At 51.3% G+C, this 19,849-nt stretch overlaps 1 protein-coding gene across 1 annotated transcript; it reads right to left on the bottom strand.

Moving 5' to 3' along the window:
• Positions 1-4,442: 4,442 nt before the first annotated feature.
• On the bottom strand, positions 4,443-9,568 carry SRXN1 (sulfiredoxin 1). Its single transcript, XM_047746102.1, has 2 exons — positions 9,184-9,568; positions 4,443-5,491 (listed from the first exon to the last, which is right to left on the bottom strand). Exons 1-2 carry the CDS (start codon positions 9,397-9,399, stop codon positions 5,288-5,290), a joined length of 420 nt encoding a protein of 139 aa, XP_047602058.1. The 5' UTR covers positions 9,400-9,568; the 3' UTR covers positions 4,443-5,287.
• Between the last annotated feature and the right edge of the window lie 10,281 nt (positions 9,569-19,849).

Raw genomic sequence — 19,849 nt, 5'->3', positions numbered from 1 at the left:
GACCGCATGGGCAGAGCAGGCAAGCAGGCAAGCAACTATGGCTGTAAAAACGCATGCGTGCGGGAGGCAGGGATGAAGGCCTTGCAGCCTCTTCTGGCCCAGGGGAGTCAGGGCCTCTGCCTGCTTCCCCACTTTGACCCTGGATGCCAGACTGGGGCTCTCTGGCTTCTCAGGGCTGACAGGTGGAGCAGCCTAGCCCCTTAGAATCCTTCCCTGTCTCCCCCCAGTAAGTGTTTTTTCTGACTGGAGGCAGATTAGATCTGAACACTTTTCTCTAACCCCACAAAGCTACATCCCACTTATTCATTCATTCACACCCCCATCTGTGTGTGCTTCAGGGCTCCCGTCCCTACCATCAGATAATTAGGCTTTGAACATTCCATTCAGGGTCTGCTGCAAGATGAGACCATCAAGTCCAAGGAGCCCCAGAAATGGCCCAATGTATTTGTGTGTCCCGGAGAAAGGGCTTGTGGCTTTTTCTGGATTCTCAACCATGTTTGTGACCCAAAAAAGGTTAAGAAGCACTGGCTGGAGTGCAGGGAAGGAAAGCAGCTCCTCCAAGCTCCGCTGGAGGAAAACACCCCTGCAACAGCCACCCTGCAGAGCAATCTGCTTATGCCTTAGAAGTCAGAATCTGAGCTATGGGTCAGCAGGCAGTCCCTTTCCCAGCGATACAGCTGAGAAAGAACTTGAGAGTGACATCGGAGGTTGTCTGTAGCAGCAAAACTGGAAAGCTCAAACTTCCATTAATAGGAGAGTGAGTAGGAAGAGTTGATATTCAGACCCTGGAATGCCACATATCAATTAAAAGAATGAGGGGTGCCTGGGTGGCTCAGTGGGTTAAGCTTCTGCCTTCAGCTCAGATCATGATCTCAGGGTCCTGGGATTGAGCCCTGCATCAGGCTCTCTGCTCAACAGGGAGCCTGCTTCACCCTCTCTCTCTGCCTGCCTTTCTGCCTAGTTGTGATCTCTCTCTCCCTCTGTTAAATAAAAAAAAAATCTTAAAAAAAAAAAAAAAAAAAGAATGAGCCACACCTCCATGGAACTTAGTCATCCAACCAATATTTATTGAACACTTACTATGTTTTGGGCGGTGGGCCTACAGTGATAAGACAGATCAAGTTTTGCCTGGAGAATATTTTCTAGCTGGTTAGATCGACAGAAACAGACACAAGATAATTTCAGAGAGTGTGATAAATGCCACAAAGAAAACAAAGCCGAGGAAGGTGATAGAATGATGGGGGAAGGAGACTGTTTAGACAGAATGGTCAGGGGAGGCCCCTCTGAGGAAGTGACCAGAATGAGGGAGACTCTGGGAGAAGAGCAAAGACAGTTAATGGGTTGGACGGCAAATAGTGGCAAATAATGGAGTGAATGGCAGAGTGCTGGGGGGGGGGAAGGCAATTTACAAAATAATGTAAAAAAGAAAAGCATGCTTTATTGTACTTTACACACTACACTACTACAAAGTTAGAAAAAGGTCTGGAAGGGTATATGCCAAAGTCATGAAGGCAACTGTCCCAAATATGGGGAGGGCAAAGGGACCACCAGGACTAGGACTCAGTGTGTTTCACCTTGCCTCTCTTATTTTAATTTTTAATTATTTAGCATTTTAATATCTCAGTGTTTAAAAGGTGAATCACACACATCTAACTTGTGAAATTAAAAACCATTTTAAGTCTTCTGTGGTGACTGGGGTTGGGTTCCAGGGCAGCAAGGGGCCTAAGGGGTCCCTACACACTTTCACTGGACCTGAGTTCCTGGGGGCGGCGGGCAGTGGTTTGTCTGGGTAGGGGTCACACAGACTGGGAAGCCCAGAGGAGGCATGTGGCTTAGCCTGAAGTATCCAGAAGCTTGCAAGAGGTACCAGCTTTGCTGAACTTGAGACCATCTGGCTTAGCCTCTCCCCCCCACGGTGTAGACTAGAGGAGAGGCCATGATGTAAGACCACAGAGCAGTAGGGGACAGGGTAAATAGAACCTAAAACTCCCAGCCAGGTCTCCTCAAGCCTTTGGCTTCTCTGGGCTCCTGATGCACCTCCCTCGCAGCCAGGCCCTTCCCTCCACCCCTTTCCCTCAGAACTTGCTCTGCCGTCTGGAGGCCCCGCCCCGCTCTGGCCGGCCAGAAAGCAGCGCCACCTCCTGGCGCAAGAGAAAAATGCAGCTCCCAGCCTCCACCGAGAGCCATCAGCGGGTTTCAGAACACTACTCCTCTTGGACGGGAAGAAATCAGAGAGGGAGACAAACCATGAGAGACTCAGAACTCTAAGAAACAAACAGGGTTGCTAGAGGGGAGGTGGGTGGGAGGATGGGGTAACTGGGTGATGGGCATTAACGAGGGCAATGACATGATGAGCTCTGGGTGGCGTGTGTAACTGATGAAATCACCAAAATCTGCAACCGGCACTAACGATGTATTCTCTGTTGGCGAATTGAATTTAAATTTAAAAAACCATATAGGGGCGCCTGGGTGGCTCAGTGGGTTAAGCCTCTGCCTTCGGCTCAGGTCATGATCCTGGGATTCTGGGATGGAGCCCCGCATCAGGCTCTCTGCTCAGCAGGGAGCCTGCTTCCCTTCCTCTCTCTCTGCCTGCCTCTCTGCCTACTTGTGATCTCTCTCTGTCAAATAAATAAATAAAATCTTAAAAAAAAAAAAACCCTATAATAATAAAAGAATGACCAATCCCTCCCACTTCAAGTCTGTTTCGCACTGCCCTCTCCCTGTCTAGATGTAGGCCCCGGTGCTGCCTGCTTGGGTCTTTCCTGTAAGCAGGAAAAGCTTTTTCAGGAAGGGGCGACCATTCTGGTACCCTAGACCTGTGGGTCAGGAGGAGGTAATCACTCACATGAACCAGTGGCATCTCATGACGGCAGTTTACAAAACCTGCCCTCAGCTTCCTGACCCTTGGTACAAATCTCAGGGGTAGACAGTCCATTTGACAGCTCGGAAAAAACCTCCAGGGAGGGGCTTGTCCAATGTCCTACAATGAACCGGTGGGTGCACAAGCTAATCCTGTAACATGGGCTAATCCTGTAACTCAGCCCAATATGGGTGGAGGGGGTGTCACCATATTTGAAAATCATGGCCTCAGTCTGCATTGTGGTTCCTGGACAGCAGCAGCAGGAGCAGCTCTGGAAACTCCTTAGAAGAGCAAATCCACAAGCCCCACTCCGGACCTGCTAAATCAGAGACTCTGGGGGTAGGGCCCAGCCATCCGTGTTTTAGCAAACCTGTTTGAGAACCTAAACCGGCAGTCTGAAGCAATTGCACTCCCTCATTTTTATTAAATAAGCTTTTATTTGGAAGTGATTTTTGATCTACAGAAAAGTTGCGAAGAGAGTAAAGAGTGCAAATTCTGCACCCAGCCTACCCCACCATCGCTTTACCTTTTACATGTACATTTGTCAAAATGAAGAGACTGACATTTGTATGTTATTATTAAGTAAAATCCAGACCTTATTCAGATCTCCAGTTTTCCCAACGATGTCCTGGATATAACGCTGCGTTTAAGACATTCATTTACATTAAATTGGTCACCTCAGTCATCTTTCCCTGGGACAGAGAATGGGTGGGAAAGCTGTTGTCTTGGTTACTAAGCTGGGGAAACAGAGGCTTGGAAAACATCCAGGGACGGAGCTCCCTTAGCAGGACAGTGAGAGCAAGGCCTGTGTCACTTTGCACCCTCCCTGTCACTCTTCCCTTCACCCAGGACTCTTGTTTCCAGAAACCCCTTTGGAATGTCTCATCTGGCCTACCCCTATCTCTCCACACAGACCATGACAGATGCCCCTGGTAGAGCCCAGGCCCGGCTCTGGGAGAGATCCACCTGCCCTATCACCTCCTCCCGTAGATTTAAGGGTCGGGACAATGTCTTAGTGACTTCAGCTCAGTCAGATCAAGGCCCGGAGCAAAGAGAGAAACGGTATTTTGCCTCTATGCAACCATTTGTGATTGATGAAAAACATGCCACCAATTCTTTGTGGTTTCTCCCAGTAAGAGATGATTTTGCCACCCCTTGAATCCAGGCCAGCTGTAGGATTTGCTCTGATCAAAAGAACTTTGCAAGGGATGTTGTACCAATTCTGGGCCAAGAAACCTTACAGCTTCTACTTTTGCTCTCGTGATATTCTGAAGCCAAGTCTATCAGCCTGAGCAAACCTGCCGGAGAGACTGCATGGACAAGGACCGAGTCACCCAGCCTTAGGCCTGCCAAATGCCAGACAAGTGAGTGGGGCCATCTTAGACCATCCAGCCCTATCCGAGGTAACAGCTGAGTGCGCGCAGCCTTGGGAGTGACACTGGGCGCGACCAGCACAACTGTCCCAGTGTGCCCAGCCCCAATTGCAAACCCATAGAACTGTAGGCAAATGAATAACGTGCTTTTAGTGGTCACGTCTGGAGATGGTCTGTTACACAGCAAAGACTCACCGGTATACAATTCCTTATTTCTCTCTTGGTAGTGGGATTCCAATTTTATTTTAGGAAGTGGTGTGTCAGTCCCAGGAGATGAATGGTCTACTAATTATAACAATTCTGTTCCCTACCATCTTAGCTTTCTTTGCAGCCAGGGGTGGCAATGACTGGTCTGGGCCAAGGAGACCTAAGTAGAAATATGCAGGGGGACAGAACAGGAAACAGCTCTTTTGAGAAAGGACTGACTTCCTGATAGACGTCGACAACTGGCTTGGCCATTCTCCACCCCCCCCCCCCCCCCCAGTCCCCACACCTTTCTTCCTTGAACACATCCAGGATTCCTGGAGGCATAGCAGCCATCTTGGACCATGAAGTAACAAGCAACGAGGGGGAAGACCAAAAGGAATCAGAGATATGAGCCCTGCCTTCGCTGGTGGTACAGAACCAATACCACCTGTCTCCAGAATTCTCTTTGTTTAAGCCACTGTAACCTAGGCTTTCCCTTACTTGTGGCTGAACGTGTTCCACATAATGGGAAATACACGGATGAAAACATAGGAGCCTTGTCCTCAGGAATCTGGAGCCAGGAACAACAGGTGGCTCTCCAAACCCATCTTCTTTTCCTTTTCATTCTCTCAAGAATACCTCGAGGGCAAAGACAGGACCCCATTTCCACAGCAGTGGGATCTGGGGCTCCCACATGGTTCAGGAACGAGTCCAAGGTCTTGCAGCTCGTGAAACAGGTGCTCAGAGTCAGACCTCCCCCTGGGCACAGAGAAGGCGCCCCTGACTGCTTCCTGCATGGTCCAGCCTCCCCAGAGGCTGGGTGTGTCTTCTGGGCTCTTAGGAGTGTCGGGTGGTGCCTAGGAGGCCACTATTGTAAGTCCGGGGTAGATGCGCCCAGGTACACCCTGAGGTCCGAGAGGGTGGACTGGACAAGTTTGGCAGGGATGGTCTCTCGCTGCAGCTGCTGGTAGGCTGCATAGCGGTGGCAGCCCCCGAAGGAGTAGAAGTAGTCACCGCCCTGGGCCCCTTTGATCCAGAGGACGTCAATAGGCGGGACACTGTCTGGATCCTCCTGGAGAAGAGGGCACAGTGTCAGTGAGCACGGCACAAGGCTTGGCAGTTTGCGACGCAGACTCCGTTAACCTGTGCTGAGCTCCTACAGGGTATTTGCCAGCTCCCGCTGGCTTGTGAGAGGCAACTGTTAAATATTCAGGAATTTTGTGCGATGGTTTTCATCAACTTGGTAGCTTGAAAATCAGCCATGGTGATTTACATCAGGGAAATGAGCAGATGCTACCAATCAGGGCTTTTTTCCCCCTAGAGACCAGGTTGTTAAACATTTATCAGTTTATTATTATACCATATATACACTATCTGTTTGGCCTTGTTCTAGACTCTGGGAATAAAGCAGAGGCAGAATGGGACAGACACAGCCCCTGCCTTCACGGGACTCCAGTCCAGTGGGGCAGATGGAATGAAAAGAGTGAAAGTTGGAGTGATCTATGCTATGAGGACAGTGACACAGGCTGATGGGCCAGGGCCAGGGGTCCATGAGGCCTTTCTGAGGTGACAAGGAAGCAGAGACTGAACGCAGAGGAGTCGGCCTGGGAAGAGAGACAGGTGGGATGTTTAGAGTCAGACCCTGACTGCCTAGGTTCAAATCTCAGGTCTGCTACTTAACTGGTACGTGATCTTTGACAATGAATCTCTGTGCCTCTGCTGCCCCGTCTATCAAATAGGGACGAAGACAGGAGACCCATGTCAAAGAGCTGTTGAGTTACATGAACTAACATATGTAAAGCACTCTGAACAACGCTTGGCACATGGAAAGTGCTCAATAATGTATGCTCTGCACTACTGGAGGGAACAGCATTCCAGGCAGAGGGAAGAGCAAATGCGAAAGACCTGAGGCCAGAACAAGTTCACCATGCTGGAGGCAGGGCAAGGAGGCCAGTGTGATCATACTGGACTTGACGTTGAGGAGTATAAGAGGTCAGAAACATCAGCAGGAGCCACGCTGTGCAGGTTGGTTTCTAAGAGCAGTGGGTTGGCCCTGGAGTATTTTAAACAGTGAAAAGGTGACATGATTTGATGACCCTTCTAGAAAGGTGTCATGAGAGAGTAGTTTGATGGGATGGACAAAGGGGAAACCAAGGTGAGGCCTTCGAAGGTATCCGGTAGAAGATGCTGGTCCTGGATGAGGATGTGGACAGGACGGGGAGAGGCAGACAGGTTCGGAACATGGTGGCAACTCTGAGAAGACTGGCAGAAGGGCTGAATGTGAGAAGAGAAAGAAGAGAATCTAGGTTGACTTCCTGTTAGGGGCCTAAGCAGCCAGGTACAGGGTGGCTAAAGCCTGAGGTAGGGTGGGGTAGGGGATGGAGCACAGTGGGGAGACCACATTAGGCGAGAGCTGCCTAGAAGGCTTCCCGCCACTGGCCCATGGGTTCGCCTTTTTTTTTTTTTGAAGATTTTATTTATTTATTTGACAGAGAGAAGAGATCACAAGTGGGCAGAGAGGCAGGCAGAGACAGAGAGGGGGAAGCAGGCTCCCTGCTGAGCAGAGAGCCCAATGCAGGACTCGATCCCAGGACCCTGAGATCATGACTTGAGCCGAAGGCAAAGGCTTAACCCACTGAGCCACCAGGCAGCCCCCTCCCGGGGTTCTCTTTTATTATGCTTATTTGATGGATTCATTTATCCATTTATTCCAGAAATGATGAGTAAACAGTAAGGCCCAGTAGGGACAGGAGGGGACTCTGGACCCCAAAACAACTGCATCTAAATTTCAGCTCCTCCGCTGAGCCGCCGGACACCCAGAGCAAATGGGCTCAGCGCTCTGAGCACCACTCCTTATCTGTAAAATGGGTGCGGATGCTCGATGGGGCTGCAGGTGAGGAGTCACGGAGCTGATGCCTGTGAGGCACAGAGCACAGCCTGTCCGGGAGCGGGGTATGAACAAGGGGCCGGTGCTGGACAGGCCTTGTGCTGGGCACCGTGGGGACAGTGGTGGGTGGGTGGAGTCATGGCCCCCCAGAATGTCCACATCCTAATCCCTGGAGCCTGGGAAGGTAAAGGGGACTTTGCAGATGGAATGAAGTTAAGGTTCTGAGACAGAGAGATTATTCTGGGTTATCCAGATGGGCTGAATGTAATCACTGGCATCCCTGAAAATGGAAAAGGCAAAAGAGGAGGTCTGATGTCGCTGGCTTTGAAGATGGGGGAAAGAAGCCATGAGCCAAAGAACTAGAAGCTGGGAAAGGCAAGGAAAGGGATTCTCCCCAAAAGCCTCCAGAAGGAATGCGGCCCGTGCTGACACCTTGATGTTAGCCCCCTGAGACACATTTTGGACTTCTGAATTATAGAATTATGAACTAATACATTTGTATCGTTTTAAGCCACTGGTTCCTGGTAATTTGTTACAGTTGCCATAGAAAATGAATACATATGGTTAAGCAAAGACAGGCTTGGTTCTTGCCCTCACTTGGCATATGGTTCAAGCATGGAAGACAGGTGTCTAAACAGGCCATTCAAACCCAGTGGGATCAGAGCTGTGCTGGGGAGCATGCAGGTGTCTAACCCGGTAGGGGGCGTCAGGGAAGACACTGACACTGGGACAGCAAGACCAAGAAGGAGTTAGAAACAGTAAAGAAGAGATGGAAGAGTTCCTGGCAGGGCGGGTGGGGGAAGCCTGTGCAAAGGCTCAGGGGTGGATCCTCCAGGAAAAGCCAGACATCACGCTAGTCAGTGCTGAGGAAACAGCCAGGATATGACCAAAGTCCCTGCTCTTGTGCAGTTGACCTGAGGTGGGGAAGACAGACAATAAAACACAAATCTATAAGTCAGGTGGACAGAAGTGCTTTATGGAGAAATAGCTCGGGTTCTAGGGGAAATCTTGAGAGGCCAGGACAGTGTTAGCAAGGGCAGAGAGGGGGCAGAGGCCTGAACCAAGAGAGCGAGCAGGCCCTGTGGCTATCTGGGGCAGCAGTTCCTGGCAAAAGGTACAGTGGTACAAACCCTAGGGCTGAACACCATTCTGGGGAGCTGCAGAGAGGTCCGGAGGGGACTTGGGAGTCTCACAGAGCCACCAAGGGTCTGATGGGGAAAGGTGACGTGATCCCATGCAGGCCTAAGCGGACACACGTTCTTTTCCCCCATAAAGTTCCTGCCAGGATCACTTCCCCATTCTTCAACACTCTCCCTCAATAATGAGGCTAACCCCTGTCCTCTCCCAGGTCCAGTTCCAGCAAGGGCCTCCCAGCAGGCATGACATGTCCAGTCCCACTGCCACGGACTGTGACTGCCAGAAATGACAGCACGGCTTAACTCCAGAGTGTGGTGGCCATGCAGCTGGGCGCTGGAGCCACTCTGCCACTTTCAAACTACCTAACCTTGGACAAGTTACTTAAAGGAGAAAAAAAAAAAAAAATCCTCCCGTGCCTCAGTTTCCTCGTCTGTGAAAGAGGGGTAGTAGTAGCATCTACCTCACAGGGCTGGCATGAAGCTTAGGCACTTGAAACAGCCCCTGGGCACTGCAAGGGCTATCTTTATAAATAGAGTTAGCGATCGTTTTTTAAATTATCTCCACCAATCTCCTGCCAGTCCAATAGAGGAAACAGAGGTCCAGAGAAGACCAGCCCCTTGCTCAAGGTCACACAGCAAATGCCGGGCTCCGGCGCAGCGCCAGGAACCAGTGCGGTCTCGCGTCCAGTGTGACCTCCCTCCTGCGGAGCCCTCCCTCCGGTCCGCCTCCCCGGGCCTCACCCGGATCGTGTCCACGAGGCTCTGCACCTTGGCCGGGTCCAGCACGGACGGCAGCGGCCGGATGAGCACGCTCAGCGGCACGTTGTGCACCGCGACGATGCAGCCCGAATGGATGCTGCCGCCCTGCGCGCCGCCGCTGGGCCCGAGTCCCCCAGGCGCCCCTCGGCCGATCCCGGCCCCGGCCCTGCCCAGTGCTCCTCCCGCGCGCAGCCCCATTGCTCCTCCGCCGCCAGCTGCCGCCGCCACCGCCGCCGCCGCCGCGCCGCCCGCGAGCTTTAACCCGGGCCGGGCCGTACCACTCCGCGCAGGCGGCGGGGGCGGCAGCCGGGGCGAGCGCGCGTCTCCTCCACCCGGGAGTGGTCCTGCCCCGCGCTCCCCGCGGCCTGCGCGGGGCGGCCGGCGCGGGACTCGGGCTGTCCGCCGGGGGGCGCCCCGCAGCCTCCCCTCCACCGCGCCGCGCGTCCCGCAGTGGAAGCGCCCGGGCGGGCTGACTCAGGGTGAGTCCGCAGGTTGTGGGGCGGGAGGGGCGCGGCTGACGCGGAGGCCCTGGTGACTCAGGCCCCCGGCGGGGGCGGGGGCGGGGGCAGGGGCGGGGACGAGTGGGGGGCGGGGAGGGGCGGCCGGACCTGCCCAGCGAGGATGAGTTGGCAAAACCCGCGGTGCTGGGCTGCCCCGGCCGTGCGTCGGAGCAGTAGCTGGAAGAGCCAAGGAGGTGATTTAAAACTACGATTCGGTGTTGTCAGGCGCTGTTTGGAAGCCTTTGTGTGTATATTAACTTATTTCAGTCTCCAAACAACCCCGCGAGATAAGTGTAATTATTATTCCCCTTTTACAGATGGGAAGACTGAGGCACAGTGAGCTTTAAGTGATTCGCCCCAGGTCAACGGAGCTAATAAGTGGCTGAGCCAGGCAGGGTTCAAATCCAGGGTGTCTCACTTCAAAGTACATTCTGTACCTCACTGCTGGCTGCCTCTTTTCAGCCAAAGTAACCGTCACAGGGAGCCTTCTGGACTGCTGCTGACAATGTGTGGGCACGGCCCTAAACATGCACACATCGCGTCCTCATAGCACCACTAAGACGTAGGTTTTAGGGACAGAATTATTGACCTGCTTGTCCAAGGCAGGGCAGCTGAAAATGAAAGCCATCTGAGCCTATAACCCAGCTTACAGATGTGGACACTGAGGCTGCGGAGTGGGTGGGGTGGGGTGGGTGGTGGTGCCTTGGGTCCAGACATGCTGAGTGCCAGCCCCAGTCTCTCCCATTCAAAGTCCTCTGAGGCCCAGGTTCAGCACCCAGCATCCTCTGGGGCCAAGGGGAGGTAGGCAGAGGCTCCTGGTTTAAATTCCATGTGTTTATCAGCCTCTATGGCAACATTAGGACTTTGGCACGGATTTGCCAGGGTTTGGATCCCATTTGGCCACTTCCTAGCTGTGTGGTCTCAGGCAAGTTGCTTAACCTCTCTGAGCCTCAGCGTCCTCTTCTGTTAAGAAGGTGTGGGGAGATGGTGGAACATTTGGAGATGATGGCTGATGGAGGGCAGAGTGGGGGACAAATCCGTGCTTCCAAGACCAGTAACCAAGGAAAGTGACTGGTTTTATCATGAACACCCAGAGTGCTGAAGGAGAGGCCCTATTTGACTGAGAGCCTGAGGAAAGACTCCCTGGGGAGAGGAAAGTGGCTTGGTCCTGGAAAGGGAGAGGAAAGAAGCAGGTGTAGGCTTTGGAGTCGCTTAAATGGCATGGATTTGAATCCTGACTCCACCACCTACTAAATCATGTGACTTGAGAGGGTGTGCGTGCGTTTGTGTGTGCGCGTGGGTGGGGGGTAACTCACCTTCTCTTGCCTCAGTTTCTTCTCTGGATTGCCAGGGGGAGTAAATGAGAGTAACACACTTAGGGTTTAGAAAGGTACGTGGCACTTGGTTAGTGTTGAATGGAAGGTAGTAGACATGAAGGACGTTCCAGACACAAGCACAGCTTGAACAAAGGCAAGGAGGTTGGACAGCATCACACCTGGTTGAAAACAGCCATATCTGGTAAATATAGGTTTATTTGGTTTGGTTTTCCTCCTCTTCACCCTGGTTGGCATCTGCATGGGAATGCCTGTCACCCTCTTAGCTGGAGAAAGCCAGAGATGGTACCCACTGTCGGGAGGGGAGGCTGCGACATGGGCTAGTTACTGATACTTTCCGTACCTGAACTCATAACCCTTTCTGATGAGCAATACTGCCTGTCACCCAAAGTTGGTATGGGTGTGAATTGTGAAGGTTTGTATAAGTGATCCGTGCTTTGTATAACGTCCCATCTGCCATTGTAGGCAGCAGGTTCTTAGTTTTTCATCCTCTGTGTTCTGGATTTTAATCCTAGAGCTTGCCCCCTTGCAGTCCCAAGATGGCTGCTGTAGCACCGAGCATCACATCGCTGTACAACAACTTTCAGAGCAGAACTTGGGACATCCCTTTGTGCTTCTTTTTAAGAGTGAAGAAAGCTTAACCAATTATTCCTTACCCCTCCACTCCCTGCCCAAGAGCCTTTTACTCATATCTCTTTGGCAAGAATTATATCACCTATCCGTGCTCAAAATGATCCTTGGCAAGGGGAGTGGAATAAACATAATTGGCTTAGGTTAGTTGGCACTACCTTCTGTGCTCAGGAGGGTCTATTGTCCCCTGAAGTTCATGGTCCCTGATTGCTGAGCAGAACTAGCAAGGTCTGGGGGTGCCTGGGTGGCCCAGTCAGTTAAGCATCCAACTCTTGATTTTGGCTCAGGTCATGATCTCAGGATCATGAGATCCAGCCCCTGGGAGCAGGCAGGCTCTCCACACTCAGCAGGGAGTCTGCTTGGGATTCTCTCTCTCTCTCCCTCTGTCTCTCCCCTTGCACATTCATGCTGTCTCTCAAACAAATCTTAAACAAACAAACAAAAAATCCAAAAAAAAAACCCCCCAAAACCCAAAAACACCCTGCCCCAAAGCTAACTGTAGCCTAGTTTTCCTGTGGGGAACCTTCTTTCCCCACTCTCAGAACTGTGTTGGGGGGCAGTTGCCCTGGTGGTGTAGATGGAGGAGAGAGGATCTGGTCAGACCTGCCCAAACAGCATTCCTTTATACTGGCCCATCTGTCCTTTCACCAATGATGGAGACAAGCCTCTCCCTGGAGGTAAGATGAAGGACCTTCCACGGGGGCCAATGGAAGCCTAGGACTGGAAGTTGGAGAGGTTCTGACATCTATGCAATATCCTTGTGTTTTCGTTTGGATTCCCCCAAAAGTAGACGCAGAGACAGGGACTGTGTGCAGGTAGTTTATTTGGAGAAAGTTCCAGTTATTACTGCTGTAGAACCAACCACTCCAAAATGTAGAGGCATAAAATAATCACTTTACTATCCCCCCAGAGTCTGTGGGTCAAGAATTCAGACAGAGCACAGTGGGGACGGATTGTCTCTTCTCCACAATGTCTGGGCCATCATCCAGGTGACTCAACAGTGGGGAGTGACTTGATGGCTGGGGCTGGAAGCATCTGGAGGTGACTTCCGTTACTTATCTGTTGGATGGTACTGCCTGGTCAGTAGGTGTAGGGACGCCCATATGTGGCCTCTCCGTGTGGCCTGGGCTTCCACATAGCATGGTGGCTGGCTTCTAAGAGTGAGTGTCCTAAGAGAACCTGGCAGAAACTTCATGGCCTTTTCCAGTCTCGTCTTAGAAGTCATATAGCATCATTTCTGCAGTGTTCTATTTGAGGGAGCTGTCACAAGTGTTCCCCCCCCGCCCAGCTTAAGGGAAGGGGACAGAAACTCCGTCTCTTGATGGAAGGAATAGCAAGGTTCTAAAAGAGCTTGTGGGTGGGAGGTGTTGTTGTGGCCATCTTTGGAACACACATCACTGTAGGAGGCGATGTCAGGAAGTACTGGGGAAGGGAGAAATGCCAATAAAGGGTACGCTGATGAGCAGGTTAACGTGGTGGGCAAGTGGGGCTCACTCCTGCTAGGGCTTCTCTGAAGAAGCATTATGCATCGTGCATCAGAATTGTCCCCCCGAGGGACAGGGGCTGGGTATTTATTCACTGACTCCTGTCCTTCATTGGTGGAGGGTGGCCTGAGGTAGTTACACTTCCCCCTCGACTGGCTGTTCTGTGCTCAAACTAAGGCATCATCTGAGGACCCAGAAGGTGAAGCTGCCTGCTTACAGTGTGAACTCAGAGGTGGTCCAAGGGAATTAGGGGCAGGACATCAATAAATTCCTTTTCTGTCCACACCAGCCAGAGTCCAGGTTTGTTGTCTGCAGCTAAAGTCTCTGACTACCTGCTCTCCCCATCCTGCCCCTGGGCTCTCTACTCCTCCCCTTCCATTTTTGACAAAGAATTTCATTCAGCAGGCATTTGGGTCTATGGACGACTTTTCTGAGTGTTTGGGAAGAGGAAAGGATTTCTGTGCCATAAAAGGAACATTACAGAGTGCATGGGTGGCTCAGTGGGTTAATGCCTCTGCCTTCAGCTCAGGTCATGATTCCGGGGTCCTGGGATCGAGCCCTACATCAGGTTCCCTGCTCTGCAGCGAGCCTGCTTCTCTTCCTCTCTCTCTGCTTGCCTCTCTGCCTACTTGTGATCTCTGTCTGTTGAATAAATAAAATCTTAAAAAAAAAAAAAAGGAACATTACATTTTAGATTCCCCCACCCCTGAAATGCTCTTGTCCATTTCTACGTCCAGGATCCTGCCATGTTGCTTGGTCCATTCTCTCTTTCTGTTTTCCTCTTCATCTTCTCTTTGTCATTTCTACCAACCCTTGAGTTTCTTGTTCTTATTTTAGACAGAAACTTTGCCTCTGTCCTCTGCAGCTTCAGTGCCTGCTGAAGAAACCCCCTCTCCGTGGGGTCTTGAAGCAGCTTCACACCTCAACTGCTTCTCCTTGTCACAAGATGACTGCCGGCGCCAACTGCGGCAACCTCCTTCCCCGCTTATGTCTTAGCTTGGGGCATTATACCAAAATACCATAGACTGGGGTTGCTTACACAATAAACATTTATTTTCCACAGTCTTGGGGGCCGGAAGTCTGAGATCAAGGAGTGGTGAACCTCTTCCTGGTTCACAGACTGCTGTCTTCTCGCTCCTCTCCTGTGGGGGAAGGTCGAGGAGCTCTCTGGGCTCTGCCTGTAGGGACACTCATCACATTCATGAGGGCCCTGCCTCCCACCTCCACATGCCATCTCACTGAGGATTAGGCTTCCACATATGAATTTTAGGGGGACACAAACTCAGTCCAGAGCAGTTCACATCCAGAAGAGAGACCCCTCACCCACTTCCTTCCAGCAATGATGGAATTAAAGCTTTTCTCTCCATTCTGATTGGGAACACTTGAGTCAGGGTTAATTATGTTCTCCAGGGACAGGCCGTGTCTGAGCTGTTTAAGCATGGGTGCTGGAGCCTGTCACCCACTGGGATGACTGGGGTTTGCCCAGAGGAGACCAGTCAGCCACACCCCTGAGGTCAGCCTCCTTTGAGCCACCTGGAGGCGCTCAGGGGTGGGTGGACATCCGGACAGATGTGAGGTTTGTTGATGAGGAGAGTGGGGAGTAAAAGCCTGGGTGTCAGTGTCCAGTCCTCTCGGCCCACCTTTGATTTCCACGGATGTTGTGGTGGGAGGTGCTGTCCAAGCTCTGCTGGCTTCTCAGCCCCAGCCCCTGTGTCATTCACATTTTCCTTCCCTGTGGGAGCTTTGCTCCTTCACAAGCACATTCCAGAGATGTTAGGGTGTTCACTGATGGGGACAAGAGCTGGTGAGTAAAGCCAGTTTTCCATTGTCACGGGCGGACAATTGTGAGAGGTGTTCCAGACCATTTGGAACTTTCCAGACCCCTTTTAAAGACCAGCAGTCCCCAGCCATGTTGTTGCAGTGGTAAGCTCACTAACACCCGCTCTGTCTTATTCTTCTTGCTCCTGGTTCCTGGAATCACCTCCCAGAGGAATGGCCTGCACTCAAGTCTCCGGCTCTGCTACCAGGGCTGGGGGGGAGGAGGGAGACAAGGGGGCAAAACTAGGGCAAAGGGGCAGTTTCACAGGTCATCCCCAAGAGTTCTTCCCCTTACCTGGGTTAAAATGACCCATCTCTTGCTAGATGCATGACCTGGGGCCAGTCATCTGTCTGTGCCTCAGTTTCCTAACCTGCAACATGGCCAAAAGAAGGGCACCTAATTCGTAGGGTTGTTGGAAGAATGAAAACAGATGATGTAGGTAAGGTCCTTAGAAGAGTGCCCAACATGCTGTAAAGGCTCAACAAATATGAGCCATTTGATTACATCTTGAATTAATAATAGATCTTGAAGGTCTCTCCGTGCTTGCACTTCTAGACTCATCTCAATGTATTAGCCAAGATTCTTGTTTGCAAGTGAGGAAAGCCAATGTGAATTAGCTTAATGAAAATGGGGACATTTGGCTCTCTTGACAGCAAGGTGAATCTGGGCCTCAGGGAAAAGTGGGTTCAGAGACTGTGTCCCTCACTTGGCAGAGGGATTACCTCCACATGACAGGAACGTGGCTGTCAGTGGGGATTATATTTGGCTTTTAGCAAGAGAAGCCTGACAAGAGAGGTTTAAAATACACTAAGGTGTAACCTTTCATGGAAAACAGTCTGGAAACAGGAAATCTGGGGTTGGGTGGTGGCTTCATGGTTGCTGGGGGCACAGACCCTTTCTATCTGTCTTCTCCATCCTTTTAGAGTCAGGCTTTTACTCTCAAAGTCACCTTCTGGAAAAGAGGCTGAAGTGCCCTCCTGAAAGGGGGTAGAAACATGGAAAAGCAAGAGGACACGACCCTCCCCCCTTTTAGGGGGCTGTCTCAGAAGTCCCATGTAACACTTTTCCTGGCATGTGTTTGGTCAGAAGTTGGTCCCATGGCCACCCCTGGCCACAAAGGCAGCTGGGATATGTAGTTTTCATTCCATGTGGCAGTGTGCTTAGCTAAAATTGGAGTGCTCTTACCAAGGAAAGAGAGAAGGGATAATGATGAGTAGCTAGCTGGTCTTATGACTCAGAGAGATGAAGACAGGAAATTTCCAAATTCTAGCCAGAGGCCCACATTTGAACCAATCAGCTATGGCCATGAGGGACAGAGACAATTTTTTTTTTTAAAGCATAAGCCACCATTATTGATTATGACTTAAATGTATATAGTTCATTAAAAAATAATTATCATTCATCTGCTATTGGCTAGGCATTGTGCTAGATCTAGAGGATTTAGTGATGAGCAAAAAGACTCTTTGCTCTCAGTCTCATGAAGTTTACAGTCTAGCGGAGGAGACAGATGATGACCAAATAATCACATGGATTAATGGAAAAGTGTACACTGATGGTAAGTGCTGCAGATAAACAGCATGTGACCCCTTGAGGGGAGATGAAGGATGGAAAAGGCACTAACTAGTAAGGGTGGTAGTGACGGTGGTGCAGATGGAGTATATATTACTGGTGGAGAGAACAATTTATGCAAAGGCCCTGTGGCAGGAGAGAGTAAAACTGTGGAAAAGAGGTACCTGGTCTCATAGTTGAAGATTCAGCTGAAATGATGCAAAGAGCCACACCAGAGAAGGCTTTAAAAGTCACCCTAAGTGTGTTCCACTCCCTCTCTCCCTCCAGAGGAAGACATTGAAGTGTTTTCAGCAGGGAAGTGGGGGTGGTGGTAGTGATATGATCAGAAAAAAAATCCTGCATTTTTAAAAAGAACCCTGTTGCTGCTGTGAAGAGAGGAAGAGGTGGGGGAGGCAGAATGGATCCAGAGAGACCCGTGAGAAGGCTGGTCCAGGGAAGAGATGATGGGAGCTGTGGACTGGGATGGGGACTGAGAACATGGAGAGGAACAACAGCAGGAGCTGGTGTCAGACTGGATGCTAGGATGGGGAGACAGAGGTGGGAGAGATGACTTCTGGGTTTTTGGGCTGCAAGACTGGATGGGTGCTGGTGGTATCCATGGAGGTGGGGGAAGCACATCGTAGCCTCAGATTTGGCTAGTCTGTGCCTTTGGGATATCGAAGAGGAGGTGGCCTGCAGGCAGATACGGATTTGCGGCTTGGAGAGGAGGTTAGAACTGAAAATGTAAATCTGCTAATCCGCCTATGGGTGGAAATGGAAGCTGTGGGTTTCACGAGAGTACAGTGAGAGGAGGAGAGTCTAGGAGAGAACCTTGTGGAATGCAAAGGATACAAGAAGGAACAGGAACAGGGTTCCTTCCTTGGGTGTAGGAACATAAGTCCGCCAAGACGCTAGGTGGAGCAGCCAGACAGGTATGAGGAAAACCAGAGTTGAGTCATGCAGGGCCCTGAGAGAACCATGAAAAGCAGCCTGGAATGTGTGGCCAGTTGAGTTGCTAAGGGTCATGGGTAGCAGGCCTGGTCCAGCTGACTTAAACAGTAAAGACACTCAGGTCACACATCATGAAGTCTTGAGGCAGCATACCAAATGCGCTTTAGGGCAGTTTTTTCGGCACTCTGGGATGTCATCTGGGATGTGGGCATTTTCCGTCCCTTTGCTTTGCTGTCCAGGGTGTGGGCATCAGGCTAAGGCTGGTTGCCTTCTTGGTCACAAGATGATATGCTTCCCGTTCAAGTTCAGGGAGAAGAGAGACTTGGCTTCCTTTCTCTTAAAGAAGAAGGAGAAGTGAACTTTCCTGAAAGATTCCAGTGACCCTCTCCTCAAGCTTCATTGGCCAGAATTGAGTCAGAGACCCATTTATCAGCCCACGGGGGACAGGATTACTCTTCAACCGATCCAGACCACCCCTTAAGCTGATGTTCGGTTCCCAAATTGTATGGCTGCCTGTCAAGGAGGGAAGGATGGGAGCTAGATAGTAGTACCCAGCAGCCATCCCCACCTCCCTCTAGGGTGCCTTCTGTATTGTATGTTTGAGTTAAAAACTACATCTCTCAGACTTCCCTGCAGCAAGGATAATGACAGTGAACTCGGCTCAGCCAATTAGATGCTCTCCTGTGGGTGGCGGAAGTGGGCAGGTGCCATTTTCTTAGAGCCTTGTCTCTGGCTGCTGGCACAGTGGTCATGGAGGCCCCAGGTTTTCTGTAACCGTGTACCAGCGTTGAGCCGCCAGCACAGTGGGAGACAGGAGACAGTTTGAAAGGCAGTGGTGGGGGGGACGCCTGGGAGGCTCAGTGGGTTAAGCGGTTGCCTTCGGCTTGGGTCATGATCCCAGGGTCCTGGGATCGAGTCCTGCATTGGCTCCTTGCTCGGCAGGGAGCCTGCTTCTCTCTCTCCCTCTGCCTGCTGCTCTGCCTACTTGTATTCTTTATCTCTGTGTTAAATGAATAAAACCTTAAAAAAAAAAAAAAGAATGGCAGTGGTGGGGGCCTCCTGATCCTTGGGTCCCACCGATAGTGCTATGTTCTTGAGCTCGGTAGTTCCATGAGCTGCCGGATGCCAGTGTCTGGTTTTGGAAGAGGCGGCAGCTCCCCTGGTGGGCCAGTTCTGTGGGGGATGTTCTAGGGGTCTAGTGGAGGGCTCTCCCCTTCAGTCCTTTCAGCAAATATTTCAGCAGCCAGTTCCCTGTGTCAAACACTTTCTGCTTTAAGGGGATTTAATATAGGGAATGAGATGTTTATAAAATGTGGGTCTAGAGTGGGCTCTGCCCTTCGGATCTGAAGCAGACGTAAGTGATGCAACTTTGGGTCAGAAGCAGTGTGTAGCCATAGACGACAGTGTGTGACTGGCAAAGGAAGGCAACACATGCCGGGGCCCCTCAGGGCCCCACTGGAGATCTGGCAGGGGCCCAAATCACTCTCATTGCTGCAGTCGCAAAGCACATTGCTCAGATTATAGCCACCTGTCCAGGGGTGTGCGAACGGAGAGGCAGACGGGCACCAGGCTGAGGGTCTTAAAGTTGAGTGTATGGCCCACAAAAGGAGGAATCCCAAAAGGTGGCCCCAGGGGAGATGGAGTTCCAGCCCCCTCGCCTGACATCCAGTCCCCAGAGCACATGGGCCTCACCTCTCCATGGGTCCAGGCCGGGGAATGCAGTTGAGTAGCATGCTGTGATGGTCCCCAGTGAGATTTTTAGTAAGGCAAGGACCTATGTGTATTTTGAAAGAACACCAAGGCAGCTGGCAAGGAGGATGGATTGGCTGTTCAGCATCCTCGTGGACACTTTTGAAGACAAGCCATTCACTGGCTCTAGGGACAGTTTACTGTTTTGGGACAACTTTGCCTGCTGAGCCAAAGTTGACCTTTTGGCATGCATGTACTTGCTCAGGTGTGACCAAAAGGGCCGGCCAGAGACTCAGCCGGAGCAGCAGAGGATGAAGTGGGGGAAGAAATAGGGGTTGTAAACTGACTGTCAAGAGACAAGTCTAGCTCACTGTTATATTCGTTTGGCAGGTAGAGTTAACTTGAATTCTTTAAGGTGAGACACAGTCTCTCCTGTTAGTCACAGTTTCCAACAGTCCTTAATGAAAGGAAACTGTTTCATTCATACTATTAATCTGGTTCTTGAAATCTTTGAGTTTGCAACGCCAGTATTTGAGGAATATTTAGGACTGAGGAATGCCTGGGAGTCTGTGGATGTCAAAGGACACCCTCTTCCTACCCTCCCCACCCCCTCCCCACTGCGGGGGTTGGGGGGGGCAGCTACAGGGCATTCAGGCTAGAGGGAGGGAAATGGAGTGGAAAAAAAACCTAGCT

The sequence above is a fragment of the Lutra lutra genome, chromosome 9, assembly GCF_902655055.1.
Source record: "Lutra lutra chromosome 9, mLutLut1.2, whole genome shotgun sequence".
Taxonomy (NCBI): Eukaryota; Metazoa; Chordata; class Mammalia; order Carnivora; family Mustelidae; genus Lutra; species Lutra lutra.
Note: the sequence above shows the minus strand (reverse complement) of the source record. Positions and strands in the feature narration are given on the sequence as shown.

Bases quoted from the DNA above. Each gene is read 5' to 3' on its own strand.
- SRXN1 (XM_047746102.1), bottom strand. From the start codon at position 9,399: ATGGGGCTGCGCGCGGGAGGAGCACTGGGCAGGGCCGGGGCCGGGATC. The intron at 5,492-9,183 runs GTGAGGCCCGGG...CCTCTTCTCCAG, and splicing joins GCCTCGTGGACACGATCCGG to GAGGATCCAGACAGTGTCCC.